Here is a 20,696-nt window from a genome sequence, read left to right as displayed (position 1 = left end):
GGATTATAAAATCTTGTTACATAACTATTGGCTTTTGTTCTGGTGATTGGGATATTATCCTAAAAAAGTCTAACCATGATTGTGCCTGGTCTACTTTCAGAGGCTTTTAGATACTTGGTTGTCTAATAGGCTGCTCAGTCTTCAGAGCAGACTCTAACTGTGTCTCCTCCTAAGCACCGAGCTAATGAAGAGCAGGAGTGGTACCATTCATTTCTTTCTTGTCTGTGTGGCGGAAATAGTGACTGAATCACTGCATATTCCCACTGTATCCATTCCTATGAATGGGCTGTCTTGAAGGGGATATGGTCCAATTAGCCTGAAGAGTTGTTGTGCCCTTAACTTTTGTCCCCTCATCTCATCACTTTAAATACTTGTATCAACAGAACATTAAATCATAAACCATAGCTTTTGAGCAGCCTTGTCTCACTCATGAATCACTGATTTCACTTTTGAATCCAAAGTGCCCAGATTTTCCTCTTAACATGTTGCTGGGATAACCTAAACAAAGGGTGCTACATTCATATCATACCTGTTGTTTCCATCTCATTAAAGGCAGTTCATTGCTATAGCCTTGTACTGTGTTTCAAGTTTTGTTTGTTTTTTTATCACTTGATAAATTCAGTATTCTGAATTTGAGCAGCATTCTTATGTTTTTATTTTAATCACTTGATAAATAGAATGTTCAAGAATTTGGGCATGCCATGTATATTATTTTTTTCGTTATAGCTGAAGTTTTTGGTTAGGATTGAGTCAGGGTCAGAGCTCTATGGCATTCCATTAGAAACTTCTATGTTGTTGTCATGTACCATTGAGTTGGTTCCGACTCATAGCTACCCTGTGTAGAGTATCCAAACAGTGGCTGGTGGGTTTGAACTACCAACCCTGTAGTTAGCAATCCAGTGCGTATCCTACAGTGCCACACCAGAAACTTCTCTATAGGTTTTTGAATTTCATTCATCAATTACAGGTTGCTGTAATCAGCAGTTATCCTTGTTCTAGCCCCATGTTTATGCCGATTACATCATACATTCCTCACTAGAGTCTAGACACACTATATTTCCACGGTTACTCTGTCTAAGATGGATATTACAACAGCTTAAAGTATCTTATTTGTGTCCCTTTTTGGTTTTCACAAATCATATCTTGGATAAAATCCTTTAAGAATCTCACTTCAATCCATGTCTCCAGCGCTCTGGCTTGAAGTAGGAAGAGTCTACCTTCTTTTCAGACACAAGTCTTGGCATTTTCCTGCTTCCAGTCTTCTGGCACCTCTTCCATTCTCTGCACTTCTCCAGAAAACTCCACAAAATGGTTAGTGACCTTTCTGTAAATTTTGTTAGGTCTCCAACATGTGCTTACCCAAATCAGGCAATTTGAGGTCACTTAACAGAAGCACAAAGTTCAAGTTCTCCTTTTCTTCACTATAGCTACTCATTGCTTTGTTTCCTTGCTAATGGGAAGAAGGAACACTATCACTCTTATAATAATTAGTTAATGAGAAGTGTAGGAAAATGACTAAGAAAATATAATAGCTTTATAACTTGTCAGTCTTATGATATCCCTCCCATGCTCCATGATGGTTATGGTTTGTTGTTGTTAAGTGCCCTCCTGTCGGGTCTAACTCATAGCAACCCTGTATAGGGTTTCTGAGGAGTGGCTGGTGAGTTTGAACCGTCAACCTTGAAGTTCAAATGGACCTTGTGGTCTAGTGCTTTTCCTATGGTGCCACGCCAGGACTCCCTGACATCCCTCCCAGGCTTGCTCCATGTTGGTCATGGTAGTTTTAACTATTCCAGAGATGAGAGGTGGGGAAGTGAATGATTATCCTGTAGATGATGGAAACTGTGGTCATCATTTCATGAGTTTTAGTGATCACCTGTGATGTGTCCTAATCTTTGAGGATTCAAAGACCAATCATTTCTGCCCATGAAGCTCTCTCTTGCTAAGTTTCTTAGCGTCTTAGTAATTTAGTTTACAAATGTATAAGCTCTTTACAACCTTTTCTTAATTAATGTCTTTAGCATTTTCCATCCCTTACATCTTCCTGTACTTAGGTTAAAGAGCCATGGTGACACAGTTGTTAAGCATTAGGATGCTAATTTAAAAGTTCAGAGATTTGAACCAGTCAGCTACTCCCAGCTACTAAGCAGGAGAAAGGTGCAGCAGTTTGCTTTTGTAAGGATTTATTTATGGCACTGGAAATCCTATGGAGTAGTTCTACTCTGTTCTATAGGTCACTGTGAGTTGAAATTGACTTGACAGTGATGGATTCCACTTTGCTTTGATCTAATTCATGTTTGGCTGTCTCAGGTAGGTAATAAACCACTAATGGTCAGCGTCTGTATGCTGGTAAGGTGTGGGCAGAGTGGTACTGAGAAAATGCTTGTCTGATTTCATTGATCCTAGGCAGTCATGGTCATCAAAATAAATAATTTGAAATTAAGTTGCATTCATTTACAATAATGCAGTGTAATTAGAATAATGCAATTCTACATCTTTCTATACACATTAAGGCTCCTCCTATTTATGTAGCAAAGAATTAACGAATAATTATTTCCCCAGTGACATTTCTATGTATCTTTTTCTCAATTTCTTTTTGTTCACTGAATTTTTGCTTCTCGTTTTCTTCTTTCCACACATTGGTTTTTTCATGATATTATGCTCTTGACATTTAAAATTTTTAGTTCTTGGCATTATTTGTTTCACTGTTGCATGGTAACATTTTTGTTCTTTGCAACCATCTGCTTATTTTAAGGTGCATAATTTTTCAATGGCGTAGCATCCTTTCATGTCTTTGCCTCAAATGCTAATCTAGGATCTATATGTGTGGCACTTTTTTCTTCATTGACCTTATCTCTTGCCTTTCATTTGATGATAGTTTAAGTATTTACATGTCAGTAACTAGAATGAATCATACTAAGATAGGATTGCCATAAAATTTCATTGTGTTTGAGTAACAAATTAATAAGCCCATTTTTAATAAGTGAGGAAAGTAGAGCTTAGAGCAGTCTTAACTTATCCAAGGGTGCTTCAGTTTTGATATTGGACCCACTTCCTCCACGCTCCTCCTACTGTGTGGACTTGTAGCTTGCAGATAAGGGTCCTCCCGGGCCTACCTTATGAAAATGGGAGATAGAGAATTCATGTACTATGGACAGGCACAAGGGCACTGTATCCCCTGTGAACATGTATATACTCATGAGCCCCACAGAAACCTGGGACCTAAGCCCATCTCTGTTAACATGAAAAAAAACAGGAGAGTAAGGAATAAGATGGAATCTCTTGTGGTATGCTCATTCCCTTTTACTTAACTGATTATGACTTTTTGGAATAAGTACCAGATAGATGTTGAAACTTGAGAGAACAGAAAAGTATATTCCCAGATCAAAATATGGAAGCTATGGAAGCTAATTGATAAGAAATTAAAGCACCATAGAGTAGTTTTTAGGAGCACATCTTAAAGCGTGTGTAGCATAGTACTTACGACCTCCGGTGTCTGTCTGACACTACATACACAGACCATCATAGAACATGATGGAATTTGCTTCATGTCTGGACTGAGATAGTATATTCATTTATTTAGCTATCATTAATTAAGCACCTTTACTATACAAAAGGAGCTCTGTTAGCATAGTGGTTATGAATCGGGCTGTGAGCCTCAAGGTCAGCAGTTCGAAACTACCAGCTGTTCCACGGGAGAAAGATGAGGCTTTCTGCTCCCCTAAAGGTTTACAGCCTTAGAAGCCCTATTTACAGGGTAGCTATGAGTGGGAACCAACTCCACGGCACATAACAACAACAACAACTATACAAAGGGATTTCAAAAAACTGTGGAACATTTTAATATTTTTAATTCTATTTTTTCCATGAATTTTTGAAACCTTCTTACATGTCAGGGACTGGCCTAGTCTCATGCATGGTAAATTGTTTAGAATATAGTAGGAGAAACTGATACATAAGCAGGTTATTAAAGTATTTATAATATTTTGTATGGACATCTTTTCCCAAAGTTTTTCAAATTTGTGTAAAGTTCCAATCAAGCCATTATGCCTCCTGTCAATTGCATAGTGTGTATTATGTTAGCAAAGACACTCCATCTCTGGTCAGAAACCTGTTCTCTCCCAAACCAGGTGGGCCTGTGAAAGTAACTCTGTGTTCTTCATCATCTCTAGAGCTATTGTCATATGTAGATAATTTATTTTTCTCTAAAGAAACCAAACAAGCTATATTGCTTTGTCAAGGTTACTCTTGCTAATAGTTGTTAATGCACTGTGTTTCTTTTAAGTGTAGCAAAATTTTTATTCACTATTTTCAAGGCATCTTTGATTTTTAAACTTTTTTCTGTTTCATAAGCCTGCCATGTGATAAATAAAGCATTCTCCTTCCATAATTAACATCTCTAGGTGGCTTTTTGCATATATACTTTTTAAAACTGACTATTATTTATTTTCACTTAGTTGATAAGATAAACAATTTTATTTAGATATTTGCCCCTGGTGTAAAAAAGTAGCAAATTAACCAAGCTTCTAAAAACTTACTGTCTTCAGTATATTTTTTATTGACTCCCCCTCTTCAACTTCTTTTCTTATTATTCTCTGTTATGTTGTTGAAATACTTCCTAACTAGTTGTCATTATTATTTTTGTAGTATTTTTAATGTTATTTTTAGTAGTTAATAGTACTATCCATTCTTTTGCCCTAGACTTTGTCTTTCAGAAATCAGGTATCTATGTAATAGGTCCATACATAGAAACAGATGTTAATTCTACTATCAGAACCATCAGCAATCCCTCAGCCTCTTGTCCTGTTCTTGCATAGAAACCTATGAGAAAATGTTAACCATTTGCCTGCTTGATTGCAGGAGGAATGCCAGCTCCTGAACAGGCCTCTTTGGTGGAGGAGGGGCAACCGCAGACTTGCCAAGAAGCTACCTCCCCTGGCCCAGGCATGGAACCCGAGACCACAGCCACCACTATTTTAGCTTCTGTGAAGGAGCAGGTACAGCCTCTTTTTGGAATTCTAATGAATGATTTCATCAATGCCTTTTAAAATTAATCTTTGGATGTGTTTTAAATTTGTGTAACATCCTTGACGCCTTCACGTTTTCTAATTATAAGGTATTTACATCCCTGAGTACATTGGGATGACTGGCATGTAGAGCCGCTCCAGGTGCATTTCCGGAACATGCAGGATACTTGTGCGTCTGCAAGTAAGGACAATATCGATGGTGATCGGTGTCTCTGTCTCTCACACATCGCAGAGTGTGTGCATGCGCGCCAAGCTTGTAAAGCGTATCTCAGAATGCTGACTTTTTCATGTCAGATCCTTGGCAACTTGATGCCTGTCAGATCCTTAGATATTTGGAACATTTTAACATCAGGCACTATCTAGGATTGTCTGTGTGATTTTTTGACAAAGGCTATATCTGTTGTGTTTGTCTGTATCAAAGTATATTCATTTTGTGAGCTAGTATTCTAAAACTTGTCAAACTGTGCCAGTTTGCTTCAACATCATATTTATGTTGATATTTGTAAGTTACTAATATTGTTTCTCTTTCAAACCCAAGGAGATTTCTGAATTGGATCCAGAAATTGGAGTTCTAGAACTTAATAAGATTTCAAAATTTAATGAGCAAATACAAGTTTAAAGCTCCTGTGGTAGTTTTCCTTTCTTTGCCTTCTTAAAAAAAGACAAAAACCCTCACTGAGGGTGATTCTGATGCAAATAATCTAATATTAACATTAAACTTTTTTCTTAAGTTTATAGTTAAAGTAACAAATCTATTTCTTTCCTCAAGAGTTATAAATAATGTGCAGGTTATATATTTTTTGACATGTTCTTTTAAAATTCAGTATAAGCAGTTCAGATGATTAATGATGACAAAGCATGAAGGAATATTTAAGTTACTACATTATTTTACTATTTGCTGTGACTTAAGCTACATATGTGGTATGAAAGATTGCTCCAGAACTATGACATATGTCTGACATTAGAATGTGTTTTCAAGAAAGATGATTTCATAACTCATCCCAGTAGCAAGATGTCAAAATATTTTCCATTTCTCATGGAAATTTGGCATTTTTAAACATTTTACAAAACTACAAATATGAGGAGACAGAAGAAAATTGCAGTCAGCATTGCTTTTATTTTCCACTGAGCTATCGACTCTCTTAAGGTTCTGTCTCCTTGAGGGGAAAAGAAAGGACTACTTTTCTTGTAATACTTCAGAGTTGTCAAGAGTTCACCCAAGGAGCCATAAGATGGGAAGGCTCTGATTTGTTAGGAGCTCTAGCGTTAGCTGAGTTTGATGAAAATGAAGGTGAATTTATCAAAATGGCCAAAACTGGCTTAAAGTTAGAACTACCTTCATGCAGTAAACAAGGCAACAAGAGCTTTTTATTTGTGCTTTGTAATTTGAAAAAAATACAGACATTATTAAGAATTTAGCACTAGAATTCCTTGGCCATGTTTTATGTAAAAAGTGCAATCTTTATATATGTTATTATTAAAAAAGAACCACCACAACATTGAAATGCCTCAGAGCCCTGTACTGTTTCTAGCCATATGGCGGTGGTATCAGCTCCACTGATTTGAAGGAGCAGAACTTCCTTGGTTGGAGCTGTGTTTCTGGAATGATGGTTCCCTTAGGGTGCAGAGGGAAGAGACCGTCTTACTTTGACTCAATAGGTGTCTTGGGTTTGTCTCCTGGCTCCATTCTGTACTAACTTGGGAACCTCACTATGCTGCAGTTTTTTCATCTGTGAAATAATGAGAATAATAGAAGTTATTATATATATTAAAGTCATATATGTAAGATGCTTGAAGCCGTGCCTGACCCCACGTAATGTCGTCATTTGTTGTTAATGCTATTGAGTCATTTCTGACTCAGTGACCCTGTATAAGGTTTTGAGGAGCAGCTGATGAGTTTAAACCCTCAACTTTCCAGTTCAAACCGATTTTGTGGTGCTTACCCTACTGCGGTGCACAAGGACTCTTAAGAGCTCATTGTTGTTGTTAAGTCCCGTTGTTCTGTTTGAACCTGTAGAGACCCTATATAGGGTTTCCGAGGAGCGGCTCGTGAGCTTGGATCTCCAACCTTGCAGTTCTAACAACTTTGCAGTCCAGTGTATTATATAACAGCTAATATTATTGTTATTATCATCTGTATATGAATAAAAGATTCTTTTTAGGAGGATTTGGACATTGATATCAGAAGACAAAACTTATTGAATATATAGTATTGGTTATTCTGTGATCTAATAGAAATAGTGCCATTAATATGTCACAGGCAATTAGAATTTTGGTGAAGATCATTAAAAAATCGTTGGCAACAGTAAACTAGGTCAGAAATTCATGGCATAATTAGAAAAGGATGTGGAATGAGAAATACCATTCCCGATGTCAGAAGAATCTTGTCCAAAAGCAGACAATGCCAGAAAGATGTTTACTTATGTTTGACTTTGGAAAAGCATTTGAGTATATGGATCATAGCAAGCTATAGATAGCATTGTGTAGAATGGGAAATTCAGGACACTTCATTGTTAATTGTGCTCATGCAGTACCTGCATATAGACTAACAGACAATCATTGGAACGTAACAGGGATAGCTTGTGATTTAAAATCAGGAAAGGTGTGCATCAAGGTTGTATCCTTTCACCATACTTACTCATTCTGTATGCTGAGTAAATAAAATGAGAAGCTGGACTATATGAAAAAGAATGCAGCATCAGTTTTGGAGAAAGGCTCATTAACAACCTGTAATATGCTAATGACACAACCTTGCTTGCTCTAAAAGTAAAGAGTACTGGAAGTCCCTGCTGATAAACATTAAATGGAGAAATGAGTGAAGTTGAAAGGATTTAATTTTACTTGGATTCACAATCAACAGCCATGAAAGTAGCAGTCAAGAAATCTTGATAAAATCGTCTGCAATAATTCTCTTTAAAATGTTATAAAACAATGGTGACACTTTGAAGAATTAAGGTGTGCCTGACCTAAGTGATGGCATTTTCAATTACCTCAAAAAACATGTGAAAGCTGGACAGTGAAGGAAGACAATGAAAAATCAGTGGTTTTGAATTATGGTGTTTGAAGAAGTACAGCCCGAACGTTTCTTACAAATGAGGATGACAGAAGTTTATCTCACATACTTGGGTATCAGAAGGGACCCGTCCCTGGAGAAGGACATCATATTTGATAAAGTAGAGGGTCTGTAAAAACAAAACGAAACAGGAAAACGGGAAGACCCTCAGGGAGATAGACTGGCACAGCATCTACAACAGTTTGGTCACACACAGCAACGATTGTGAGGGTGATGGAGGATGAGGCAGTGTTCTGTTTTGTTGTACATAGGTTTGCTTTAAGTCAGACCTGACTTGATGACACCTGATGTGGCACTGTTGGGGAAGTGCTCTACTGTTAACCACAAGGTTGGCTGTTCAAACACACCAGCTACTCCTTGGAAACTCTGTACAGAGTTGTTACCAGTCAGGGCCAATTTGATGGCACTTAACAATAACAACAACATGCCATGGTAGCATTTACTTGTGCATGGTATTAAGCATTCACATTTCTGCTACAGTGGTTTCACAAATTTGAGCCATTTCATGCATATGAGATGTTATTGTTAGGTACCCACTATACATCAGTTTGGATGTATAGTGACTTTGTACAGGGTTTCTGAGGCAGTGAATCTTCATTGAAGCAAAAAGTCTCATATTTCTCCTATGGTGAGCTCAAACCACCTTGTCCAATCCTTATTCTATAGCACCACCAGCACTCCATATGAGCTACTGTTAATGCCATCTAGTTGGGTCCAACTTTTAGTAACTGTTGGCCTTGTGTTCGTAGTCTAGTGCTTATCCTGTGGCATCACAGCAGGACTCCATATGAGACATATTTTAGGTTGCCCTGAATCAGCTTGTTAATAAAATTTATTTGCACATGCTGTATGAGACCTTATTGTTAGTGTTGTCAAGTCAGTTCTGACTCAGAGCGACCTTGGTTAGGGATTCCAAGGAACAAGTGGTGAGTTTGAACCACCAACCTTGAAGTTTTAAAACTCTTCTAAATCCATTTTAATAAGAGATTTCAGATTACAGATTTTCCTTGAGAAAAGTACTTAAGAGCCATTGAAATGCTTCACACATATTGATAAAGTAGCAGGGTTGAGCAATTCATGTTAAGTAGGGGGTCCTGCTCCCGTAAAGATTTACAGCCTCGGAAACCCTGTTTAGGGTCGCTATGGGTCGGAACCGACTCGACGGCAGTTAACAACAACGGGGTCCTGGTATGGCGCTGTAGGATAAGTACAGGGCTACTAACCACAAATTCACAGGTTCAAACCCACCAGTCGCTCTTTGGAGAATCCATATAGGATCGCTTTGCGTCAGAACTGACTTGATAGCACTTCACAGAAACAAATGAGAAAAGGAATAGGAAGCAAACAGTAGCAATCTTGTAAAAAAAAAATCACTAGTCAAATATCTGATACTGTATTTGTTTTTGTTGTTAAGTGCAGTTGAGTCTGTTCTGATTCTTAGTGTCTCCTTATAGGGTTTTCAAAGAGCAGCTGTTGAGTTTGAACCACTGACCTTGCAGTCCAAGTCCAGCGCGTTATCCTACAGCGCTACATCAAGACTCCTGTATTTAGGGTGGCATATGAACAGTGAAATCTCCCTCCACTAGACTGCTTTCGTTCACATCCTCCAGTGTTCCTTGGCATAACACTGGACTCTTGCTTTCTCTCCTTCATAACTTGATAATCTTTCTCATTTGATGTTAGCCACATAGATGCATACCTGTATAAGTATGGGAAATTTTTCTCTTGGCCAGGAAGAAAAAAAGAGCCTTCCTTTGTTTCAATGCTTCCTACTTCATGAAATCATGTTTGGCCCACCTGTAAGTCACATCTCTCTTTTCTGGCTTCCTTTAGTGCTAATCCACTACAGTGACTCTTTTATTCTAGTAACTACCATGAATATTCACAACTTGTATTTATAACATTTTAAGGTAGGCCTGGAGTCCTCTCCTGGCACTGTAGGATAAGCACTGGTTCAAACCCACGAGCCACTCCTAGGAAACCCTATGCAGGGTCACTGTGAGTCAGAACCAACTCATCAACACTTAACAATAACAACAACAGGGTAGTCCTGGTGTGGCACTGTAGGATAAGCAATTAAACACTGGACTGCTAACTGAAGGTTGACTTTTCAAACCCGCCAGCTACTCAGAAACTCTATGTTGCTGTTGTTAAATGCCATCGAGTCGGTTCTGACTCTTTGACCCTGAGGAGTGGCTGCTAAGTTTGAACCACCACTCTTGCAATTCAACCTACCTTGCATTCCAGTGCTGATCCTACAGCACCACCTCAGTACTCCTGCCCTTTATGTGTTTGTTAAAAACCATAAAGGGCAAACAAAATATTTAGAATGACCAAGCATCATGCCTTCTTTCTAACATTTATACTTGCCCATACATCCCCTTTTATTGGGGATCTTGCTTTTTATGTATATATTTTAATTATTTTTAGTGTCTTTTCCATCTACAGAACTCCTATTAGTATATTTTGAAGGCAAGTATGGAAGATACGAATGCTCTCAGCTTCTGTTTGAGAATGCTGTATTTCCGTCGTTCTTGACGGATAGTCTCACTGGGTGTTGTCCCATTCTATTCTTGATTGACCTGGTGTGACGCTATAGGATCAGCACTGGACAGCGAACAAGAAGGTTGGCAGTTCAAACCCACTAGCCGTTCCTCGAAAAACCCCATGCAAGGTCGCTATGAGTCAGAACTGACTCGACAGCATTTACAACAACAACATTCTTGATTTACAGGTTTGTTTTTGTTTGTGTTTTTCATTCCATTATCTTCTGGCCTTCATTGTTTCTGAGAAAATAAATCAACATTTAATCTTTTAGGGGATCCTTTGTATATGATTGTTTTTTTCTTTCCCTGCTTGCAGAGTTCTCGCTTTAACTTCAGTTTTTCAGAACCAAAGTATGATGTGTCTTGGTATGGATCTCTTTGGGTTTATCTTGCTTCTTTCTCATAAATGTCTGTAATTTTAACCATCGTATATAAGGAGCTCTGGTAGTGTGGTGGTTACGAATCAGGTTGTGAACCTCAGAGTCAGCAGTTCGAAACTACCAGCTGTTCCGCGGGAGAAAGATGAGGCTTTCTGCTCCTGTAAAGATTTACAGCCTCGGAAACCCTGTACAGGGTCGCTGAGTCAGAACTGACTCCACGGCACATAACAACAACAACAATCCACGGATTCTTTCTTCTGCCTGATTGATTGAATCTGTTGGTAAGTCCTCGTCTTGTATTTCTCATTTCAGTTACTGCCCTTTTCAGTTGCAGTTTCTCTTTTTTAGTTCTTCTTTTTGTTCTCATATTGTTTTCTTATTTCTTTTAGCTCATTGTCTATAAGTTTCCCCTTATTTCCCTAATTGTATTTTTGTTGTTGTAATGTATTCTTGTATTTCCTTCCATTATTTGGTCACTCCTAGATAAGCTTTCACTCCCTTTGTCATATTCATTTGGATGGGCCATTGTTTCTCTTTTTTGTGTGTGTTGTTGTTGGGAGATTGGAGTTTTAAGGGTGTAAACTTTCTCAGTTTTCCCCAGTATTTGGTTCTTTTGCCTGCACTGCTTTCTGCAATAACTGTTAGGTAGGCAGAGCCTTTGGCCTCTGCTTACCATTTCCTTTTCCTGTCTGTGATAACTCCTTCTCCATCAGTGGTTTAACTGGGATTTGAAAGTTCTAGATCTCGTTTTATGCTTTCAGTCTCTCCCAACCATACCATAGAACACAATGTAGTTAGTTGTCCACCAGTGGCCATCTCCATTCAGGTGAAATATTGTGTCTTAATCAATCTGTCCACCAGGAGGCATAGCCTCTTTCCCTCTCTGGCTGTTATTCCCTTCACTTTTCAGTTTCCTCAGTCACATTCTTACCTGGAAAACTCACATCTGGTGAGTCCCTTCAAGATTAGCTGTTGTTCTCCATTTTCACTCAAAGTTTCCTTTCTTTCTCTGTGGGAGCTGCTTGTATGTGAGCTGGCATTCAGGGAAAGCACAGGCAGACATTCCTCCGTTTCAGGCGGATGATCTGTGGCCCCAGAAGGATCTCCAGGAAAGCTGTCTTGTTAGTTTCAGAGCCTCAGTTGCCCTGTGGTAGTGGGTGGGAGCAGTGTCCACTGGAGGTCACCCACCTCTTGACAACTCTGTAGGAAACCTTCAGTGTGAATTTGTATTAGTATGCCAGCGATAGTGGGGAGTTCTGAGCAGACCCTCAGGGAGATTTCCCTAGTTACCACTAGATCCCTCATAGTTTGTTGGCTGTGGGTGTAGCCTCCACTCAAGATGCCTACTTCCTAACCCTGCAGCTCCCAGCAGCAGTCCTCAGCCCTGACTGTAAGGGGAACAGATAGACCTGAACTGAAACCCAGGGAGGTCTGCCCTGTTGGTTTTAGAGGCTTGAAATTTGGGGTGCACAGGGAGGCAGGTACAAAGAGTGCCAACTATGGGAGCAGACTCCACTGCTGGGGCCTATTGTAGCAGTATGCAATATCCTGGCAACCAAAAGTTAACCAGGTTGAAGCTGGGGGGCTGTTGCACTCTGGTCAGATCCCCATGGAGGTTTTCCTTGTTGCAGTTAGAGCCCCCTATGGAGATTGTTGGCTATGAGTGAACCCTCCAATCAAGACTCCTGTTTCCTAACATAGCAGCCTCAGTTGGTAGTCTTCAGCACCGACTGAAAGTGGGGACAGACTCACTTTAATTGGTCCCAGGGAGGTTTATCCAGTTGGTTTCAGAACCCGGAGCTATGGGGTACACAGGGAGGCAGAAAGAGTCCCAATTATGGAAGCAGACTCCCCTTCAGGACCCTTGTATAGCAATTCACAGCAGGCTTAAGGTGGCGGTGTTGGGGATGGAAACACTTTCACATTCCAAAAGGACCTCCAGGGAGGTCTACCTTGCCACCATTAAATGCGAGCCCCTCCTTGTAGCATGTTGGCTATGGGTGTAACCTTCACACAACCCACTGCTACAACTTTTATGTGCTTCTCTGGATCATGTAGTCAGCTACCAAAGACAGTGCCATGTTTTAGACATTGTTTTGTGCATGTATTACAGGATGCTTCTCCCTCTCTAGCGTCTTGAATATATCAACGTGCTCTATATGCTTACTCAAGGTTGGGAGACAGTGAATAATGCTATCTGGTTACTCTGTCACTACCTTGCTCTTTTGTGAGAACAATGGCACCTGTAGCCACATTCACAGCAACATGACTAAGCAAGAGAGCCCCACAAATAGTACCTACAAGCTGGTTACTAAACTAAACATTCTTATCCTTAAGAAAATGTAAATTGAGCTCTATTCATATTGTTCCAAGAAGTAAATTTGATTGCTGCTTGGAGTCAATTTGATTTCATATTGGTGGTTAGGTAATGACATAGCCACAATAACTTTCATCTCCCATATTTCCAATTTGCTGAAAATTAAGTTTAGACAATAAAGTACATGATTTTCTTGGTGATGCAAAAGAAAATATCTTACCAGCATCATGTATACTTGGTGATGTTGCTAACTGGCAAAGAAACATGTTTTCGTTCAGAATCATGCTTTAAGAGAGATAGAATGTCAACCCATAAGAGTAATGAAGTCGTGTGATCCTTGGACTTGAATCTGGAATTACAGGAAGTGTCAGTTGGATTTCAGCCTCCAGTTAGCTGTGATCAGTATCATCACTTGGCAGGTTCTGCTGTTCAGCTCGTCTCCTTAGTAAGAATCCATGAGTCCAAAATGAACACAAACTTTGGAAATGAGGAATTTTTTTTTGTATCCTAATTGTTTTCAAATATTTAGGAAGTTTGACATTGGTGTAGTGTCTATCTTAATATCTTACATACTAATGATTCCTGGTGTGGTGCTGTATCGTGAACACTGGACTATGAACCACAAAATCATCAGTTCAAATTCAGCATGTGCTCCTCAGAAACCCTATACAGGGTCGCTGAGTCAGAATCAATTCAACATCACTTAACAACAACAGCAACAAGTAGATAGAAAAATATGACCAACTGTCACACCATCAAAAGGCCCTGCTTTCTCCTGTGATAACCTTCGACTGTAGTAATTGATTACTCTGTGGATACAAAGGAATTTTGGAATTTGATACAGCCATGTCTGCCCATCCAGAGTCATGCTTCCACCCTCACCCCCTTGCAGCTTGGCCAGTGGATCAGAGTTCTTTTTTCACAGGCACAAGGAAATCCTGATTCAAAGGCCCAGTGTACAAAATCAGGTATACAGGGTATTATCAATTGGTATAGTACATTGTAGTTTTTTTAATTGCTATGATGTAATCAGAATTTTCTGTTGTAAAAACCATCCTTTGAAAGAAGGCCATATGATCAATCATAGCTAGAGTTAACAAGTGTTAAGAACTCATTAGCTATATATAGGCTGAAAGTTGATCTGTGGTCTGTAAAATTACAGCTATAATATTTGTTAGACTGTTAACTTTTGTCACAAAATTGCTTGAATAATTGAGATTCTATTTGAACTAAGCCAGTCCCCAGGCATTCAACCCATCCTATTGTTTTCTCACAAACCACACACACTGTCTTAGTTTTGGCTTATGATTTAAGAAACTTGATACCCAGATTTAAGGTTGAGACCAATCCAAACAGCATGATATGGTAAGCAAAGAATGTTGTTATTGTTATGTGCAGTTGAGTAGATCCCAGCTCTTAGAGACCCTGTGTAAAACAGAATGAAACAGCCTGGTTGTGTATCATACAGTCATTAATATGTTGGAGCCCATTGGTGCAGCCTTTGTGTCAAAGCTCTCATTTTCCCTGACAAGCTACTTTACCAACTTTGATGTCTTTCTCCAGGGACTGCTCTCTACAGATGACATGTAAAATTCTCACTTCTGAGGTGCATTCTGGCTGTATTTCTTACAAGGCAGATTTCTTTGTTCTCATGAGAGTCCATATTATATTTAGCATTTTTCACCAACATAATTCAAATATACCAATTATTTGGTTTTCTTAGTTATTGTCCAGCTTTTGCTTGTGTATGAGACAATTCAAAATACCATGGCTTGTATTAATCGTAACACCTTAATCTCCAAAGTGACATCTTTGCTTTTTAACCCTTTAAAGAGGTCTATTTCTACAGACTTTCCCAATGAAATATGCCATTTGTTTTCCTGATTGCTGCTTCTGTGGGCCTTGACTGTGGATTCAAGTAGAATGAAATCCTTGTAAACTTCAGTCTTCTCTTCATTTACAATGTTGTTGCTTATTAGGGTATTGTGAGAATGTTTATTTTCTTTATGTTGTGGGGTAATCTAAACTAGAGGCTATATAGTCTTTGGTAGTCTTCATTAGGTGCTTCTTCTTGTACTTGTATAGAGTGTACAGAAATATGGAAATCCAAGCAAATAATAGAGGTAATACAGCACATTGATTTTATGAATAATTCACTCTGGTCAAGTTCCAGTGTAAGTATTGTGTGGATAATATTTTTGTTTTCTTTGATTAATGAAAACTGCAGTTGCCCTCTTTTGTAAGACCTTAAAAGAAAATACCTCATTTTCATGATAATTATTTCTGGATTTTTATGAAAATTGAAAATCTCTCTTTCAGTGTGTCTATTTTAATTTCTGCAATACATAAATATTAAAGAGTTAAATAAGAGTCATTAGAGATTCTGTATTTTTAAAGGTAAAATAAGGAAATTTTGAAATCCAACTGTGGCCTGTTGTATTACTTCATTTTTACATGGACATGTTCACTTTAGTGATTACACACCCTTTTCCTGTATGGCAGGATGCCTAGAACTGACCAAATTCCAGTGTAATTATTTACTTTATTCCTCTGAAACTGAAACAGCTCCACAGTTATGTACCTGCCTTTGCAACTTCCTTTTATTTGGTCCATAAGTTTATTTACAATAAATTTTCTCCGACACACCTCAGCTGCACACTGTGGACTTTGAAAAGACAGAATCTCTATTTCAGCTATAAACAATGATAGTTCCTGGCTGAGCTACAAAAGTTGTACCGTAAGTGCAATGCCTAAACCATCGCAGTTTTTCAGTTAGTAACTTCATTAGTTACTTAGTAATTTTTCCTGTTGATAACTAAACAATCATGGCAGTTTTATTGTTGTTGTATAATGTATATGTCTTCCATACCTTCAACTGCATCATCAAACACAGGTAAGAGTCAATCTTTTCATAGTGATTTCTATGGAATTAGCTTACTGTACATTTTGACCTCTCTAGTTTCATAGAGATGAGGTTAAAAATGAAATCAGGTGGTAGAGTTTTTGTGACACTATTTGGTCTGCGTTCAAGAATTCTGAACCCTGATCTTTGGCTTCAGAAGATCCATTCTCTTAAGTTGTGTGCATCATAGTCAAAATTTCATGTTTTTTTCTTAATATATTAATGATACAGCCGTCTGACCCAGTGGATGACAACCAACCAGGGCCTTCCTTACCCCATGTATCTCTGTGGTTAAAGAATATGACAGCGTATGGTAGCAGATTTATTCAGTCTTTAGTGTGCAGCATTACCCTCAGCAGCATAAACAATTAGACTCACGAGTTAGCTAGCCGCAAGCATGTACCTTTTTACCTCTACCCTTATTTTCTGATGTTCAGCTTCACCTTTTAGCAACTGTGTATTTGCTTTAGTTTATTCATTTGGGGTTATCCTTTTGGTGAATTGATATCGCAGATGACTTTGAAGAGCAGCCTTTTAATTCTAGGGATTTGAATAGTCTTTGATTGGCTGTTCACTATATGAGAGTGCTTCAAAAGTTCATGGAGATACTCCATTATCTTTTAATTCTATTTTCCCACAAACGTTTGAAGCCCCTCCTATGCAGAGATGGGAGTCCACTGTAGTGCCCTAACATATTAGCTGGGTTAATGAACCAAGAATGTGAACATGCTCACTGTACGCCTGCACATAGCTTAAGTTTGCTTTGGATACATTAAAAATACTTGTGGACAACATACTATGACAAATAAACCCTGTTCAGGAAAAGGGAGACCTACAGAAATGATTTTGGTTCACATGGTTTCTACTGTCAAAAGAATGCAGAGGCACAAACAATGTTGGATGCTTTCTTGAAGAATAATTGTGAATATTCTGTATTTAGTTCAGATGACAAGATCCAAGAATATTGTATACTTTTTTCTCTTTTTGTGCTTGAGTGGGCTATAGGTATGAATCGTATTAAAACAGATTTATGTAAATATGTTGCCTTAAGCATTTTTTAACATTTATTTTTACCTTTGAATTAATGTTGTCTTTCTTTAACATTAAAAAGTAGTAAAGTATTATTCCTTCATTAACACTTAAAGCCAAATCTGACTATGCCTGTTTAAAACGACAATTTCCTGAATAGCATCAAACTCCCAATTCCAGTGCAGAGTGCAGTTTTGACGATATGGAATAGCTTTTTCCCTGTACATGCAAACTGTGTGCTATTTAGGTTGAAATGAGTGGCTGCTGAGTTCCTAAGATTAAGTGGATGACAGGCTCTTTCACCAGCATTGAATTCCCTGTGCCCATTTGCCCTTTTAGGATTACTTCTGTGGAGGAAAATATTTTAGAAATATACATTCCCCTCAGATAGAATTCTAAAGTTATTACATAATTGTAGAAACCACAGTCTATCCAGTGGTGTCCATGTTCATGTTGAAGAGTTCATAATTTCTACATTGTCATTTTTAATTTTTTGCTGATTGAATTGACCCCTTAATTCTTCTACTTTTATTTTATTTATGAGTATATTTTTTCCAAAGTGATCAGATGAGCTTATACTTTACCATTGTAATTTAGGTTTTGACTATTTCATTTGTCATTCTAAGAAAATATACTAAAATGCAGAGTTGTTTTCACATACTTAAAAAAATGACTGCATGTCGGAATGCAACATCTTTATGCACGCAAACTTTATTAATATGGGGGCTGAATGTAACAGTTTGCAAGCAGGTAACACATATTTTGAAATTTGAGGGAATGTACCAGTAATTAGAGTTATATTTTTTATAATTGTTGGGATTGGCACAGTGGCAGCAGCAGTAACCTGAAGCCATTGTAAAATTGGTGCAGGACCAAATAGTGTTTTGTTCTGTGCATAGGATCACTATGAGTTGGAACCAGCTCAGTGTTACCTAACAAAAGCATTCTTTATAATTACATTTCAAAAATGGAAATGTTGTTGTTTTTGTTGTTAGGTGCTGTTGAGTAGGTTCTCACTCATAGTGACCCTGTGTAGGGTTTCCCAGGAGCAGCTGGTTGGTTTAAACTGCCAACCTTGTAGTTAGCAACCCAGTGCTTATCCTGTAGCAACTTTGAATAAGTTTCCTAAAGAAATCACCAGTACAGGGTCGCTATGGGTCGGAACCGACTCGACGGCACTTAACAACAACAACAACAATATCCTCCATAGAGAGCATGATGGTGCAATGATTGGGCATTCACCTACTAACTGAAAAGTGAACAGTTTGAACCCACCAGCTGTCCTACTGGAAAAAGATGTGGCAGTCTGCTTCCAAAATGATTGGTAACCTTTAGGGTCACTGTGAGTCACAAAGAATTCTGATTACATCATAGCAATTAAAAAACTGCAATGTACTATACCAATTGATAACAGATGGCAACAGATTTGGTTTTGGTTTGGTTGTTGTTGTTTTTGTTGTTAAGTGCCGTTGAGTCAATTCTGACCCACAGCGATCGATCCTCTATAGGGTTTCCGAGTGACTGGTGAGTTTGAACTGCTATCTTTCTGGTTCAGGCCAACCTTTTTCCAGTGCTTATCCTACAGCTCCACACCAGGACTTCCTCCATATTTAGCATTCTGTTATTCTGTTGTAAATAACCTTTCCATCACAAAATTGATGAAAGTCATCACTCTTTCTCTATTGAAAATATTTCTATAAATTCGCTCTCTTTTTTCTTTTTTAAAGACATCTTAACTCCCAGTTTTAGAGTAAATTGACAACTCTTTTTTTTAAAATTTATGACCTTAGCTACCTCTTATGTTTCTAGCTTTATAGCTACAATTGTTGAAAGGCAGAGTTTACCAGATTCTTCCCCTTTGTACCATTGTACCTTTTTATTATTTTTTTTCTTTGTTTATTCCCTTAATAAGGTGTATATTGTTTTTTATATAATTTGAACTCTTTAACAGCTGGATCTTTGTTTTTCTTTTATTTCTGTTAGCAAAGTATTATGGAAGAATGAATTCTTACTAAATTATGTGAAAAAATATGTCTTAGTGATTGCAGCTGTTGCCATCATTCTAAGATTTGATTAGAAGATTTGAAGGTCTGTCACCAGGGATATGAAACGTATATTTATGTAGCTATGGATACTGAACAAACTGCTATTATAACTAGCTCATTTAATCTGTAGTACGGAATTCGGGAAAGGTATTTTCTTGATTTGAAAATATCTTACTTATCTGATTGAATAATTTAAAAAATAAAATTAAACAACAACCAAAAACTCTCTTGTCCTTTTAAAAATTTTTTCTGATTTACCTTTAAAAACCTATGAATCCAACTTGGCTTTTATCAGCATTTAAGTGACCAGATGTACTTATACATCAATCATGTAATTTAAATTTGGATTATCTCAAAATCTACTTCATTATAAGGCTAATAGAAGAGGATTGAAAAGAACAGTCAGTGGATTATCTGGGCCAGCTCTGCTTGTCATTAGGATACATGCTTTTACTGGGTCTGCTGTTTTTGTTATGCTTTGTTTTAGAGTACTGCTTTTTCTCTTTCTACTGCTACCAACATCACTGTCAACCACAGTGACAGTGGTGGTTGTGTGCTGTGGAGTCAGTTCTGACTCATAGTGACCCTTTGTATAGTGTTTCCAAGGCTGTAAATCTTTACAGGAGCAGAAAGTCTCATCTTTCTCCTGCAGGACAGCTGGTAGTTGCAAACTGCTGACCTTGAGGGAGGTTAGCAGCCTGACTTGTAACCACTATGCTACCAGAACTCCTTAGCAGTATTATGACTACTACTGATATTAATGTTAATACTTGTACTGTTATAGGAAACAAATGAGAAATTTAAAAATGAGTTTGTCCTTGTCAGTAAAATATTTGAATCAATGATCTCTGTGTAATAGAAATAAAAGGTGGTAGGAGACTAATAGCTAAAATGTATGCAGTGTTTATTGTGTGCCAGGCATTGTGCTAAGTGCTCTATGCCCAGTGGATTGTAGGTAGTCATCATCACAACTTGGTGGTTAATTACTGAAAATCTGTCCATTTTTTTGTTAATTCTTGCAAAGAACCAGCTTCTTGTCCTGTTGATTGTTTATATAGTTTTTCTGTTTTCTATCTCATTTATTTCTGCTCTAATCTTTATTATTTCTTTTCTTTGGGTGGCTGTGGGTTCCCTCTGTTGGTCTGTTTCTAATTGTTGTAGATGCTGTGTTAATGTGTTAAAAAATTTTTTGGTTCTTTTTGGATGTGTGCATTTATTGGAATAAATTGTCCTCTCAGCACCACTTTCGCCGTGTCCCATAGGTTTTGGTATGTTGTGTTTTCGTTTTCACTTATTTCTAGAAACTTTGCGAATTCCTGTTTAATTTCTTCTACTGCCCAGTCACTTTTCAGCAGGGTGTTATTCAGTTTCCATGTA

The 20,696-nt window shown here is 38.0% G+C and overlaps 1 protein-coding gene across 2 annotated transcripts in view; it reads left to right on the top strand.

Moving 5' to 3' along the window:
- Positions 1-4,865: 4,865 nt before the first annotated feature.
- The window catches only part of PKP4 (plakophilin 4), a 191,020-nt gene continuing 175,189 nt past the window's right edge, over positions 4,866-20,696 (top strand). For both annotated transcript variants that reach the window (XM_006872034.1, XM_006872033.1), the window contains exon 1: positions 4,866-4,997. In XM_006872034.1, coding sequence (XP_006872096.1) covers positions 4,866-4,997 — 132 coding nt within the window. The remainder of the gene's footprint in view (positions 4,998-20,696) is intronic.

This window comes from Chrysochloris asiatica, unplaced genomic scaffold (assembly GCF_000296735.1).
Source record: "Chrysochloris asiatica unplaced genomic scaffold, ChrAsi1.0 scaffold00181, whole genome shotgun sequence".
Classification (NCBI taxonomy): Eukaryota; Metazoa; Chordata; class Mammalia; order Afrosoricida; family Chrysochloridae; genus Chrysochloris; species Chrysochloris asiatica.
Note: the sequence above shows the minus strand (reverse complement) of the source record. Positions and strands in the feature narration are given on the sequence as shown.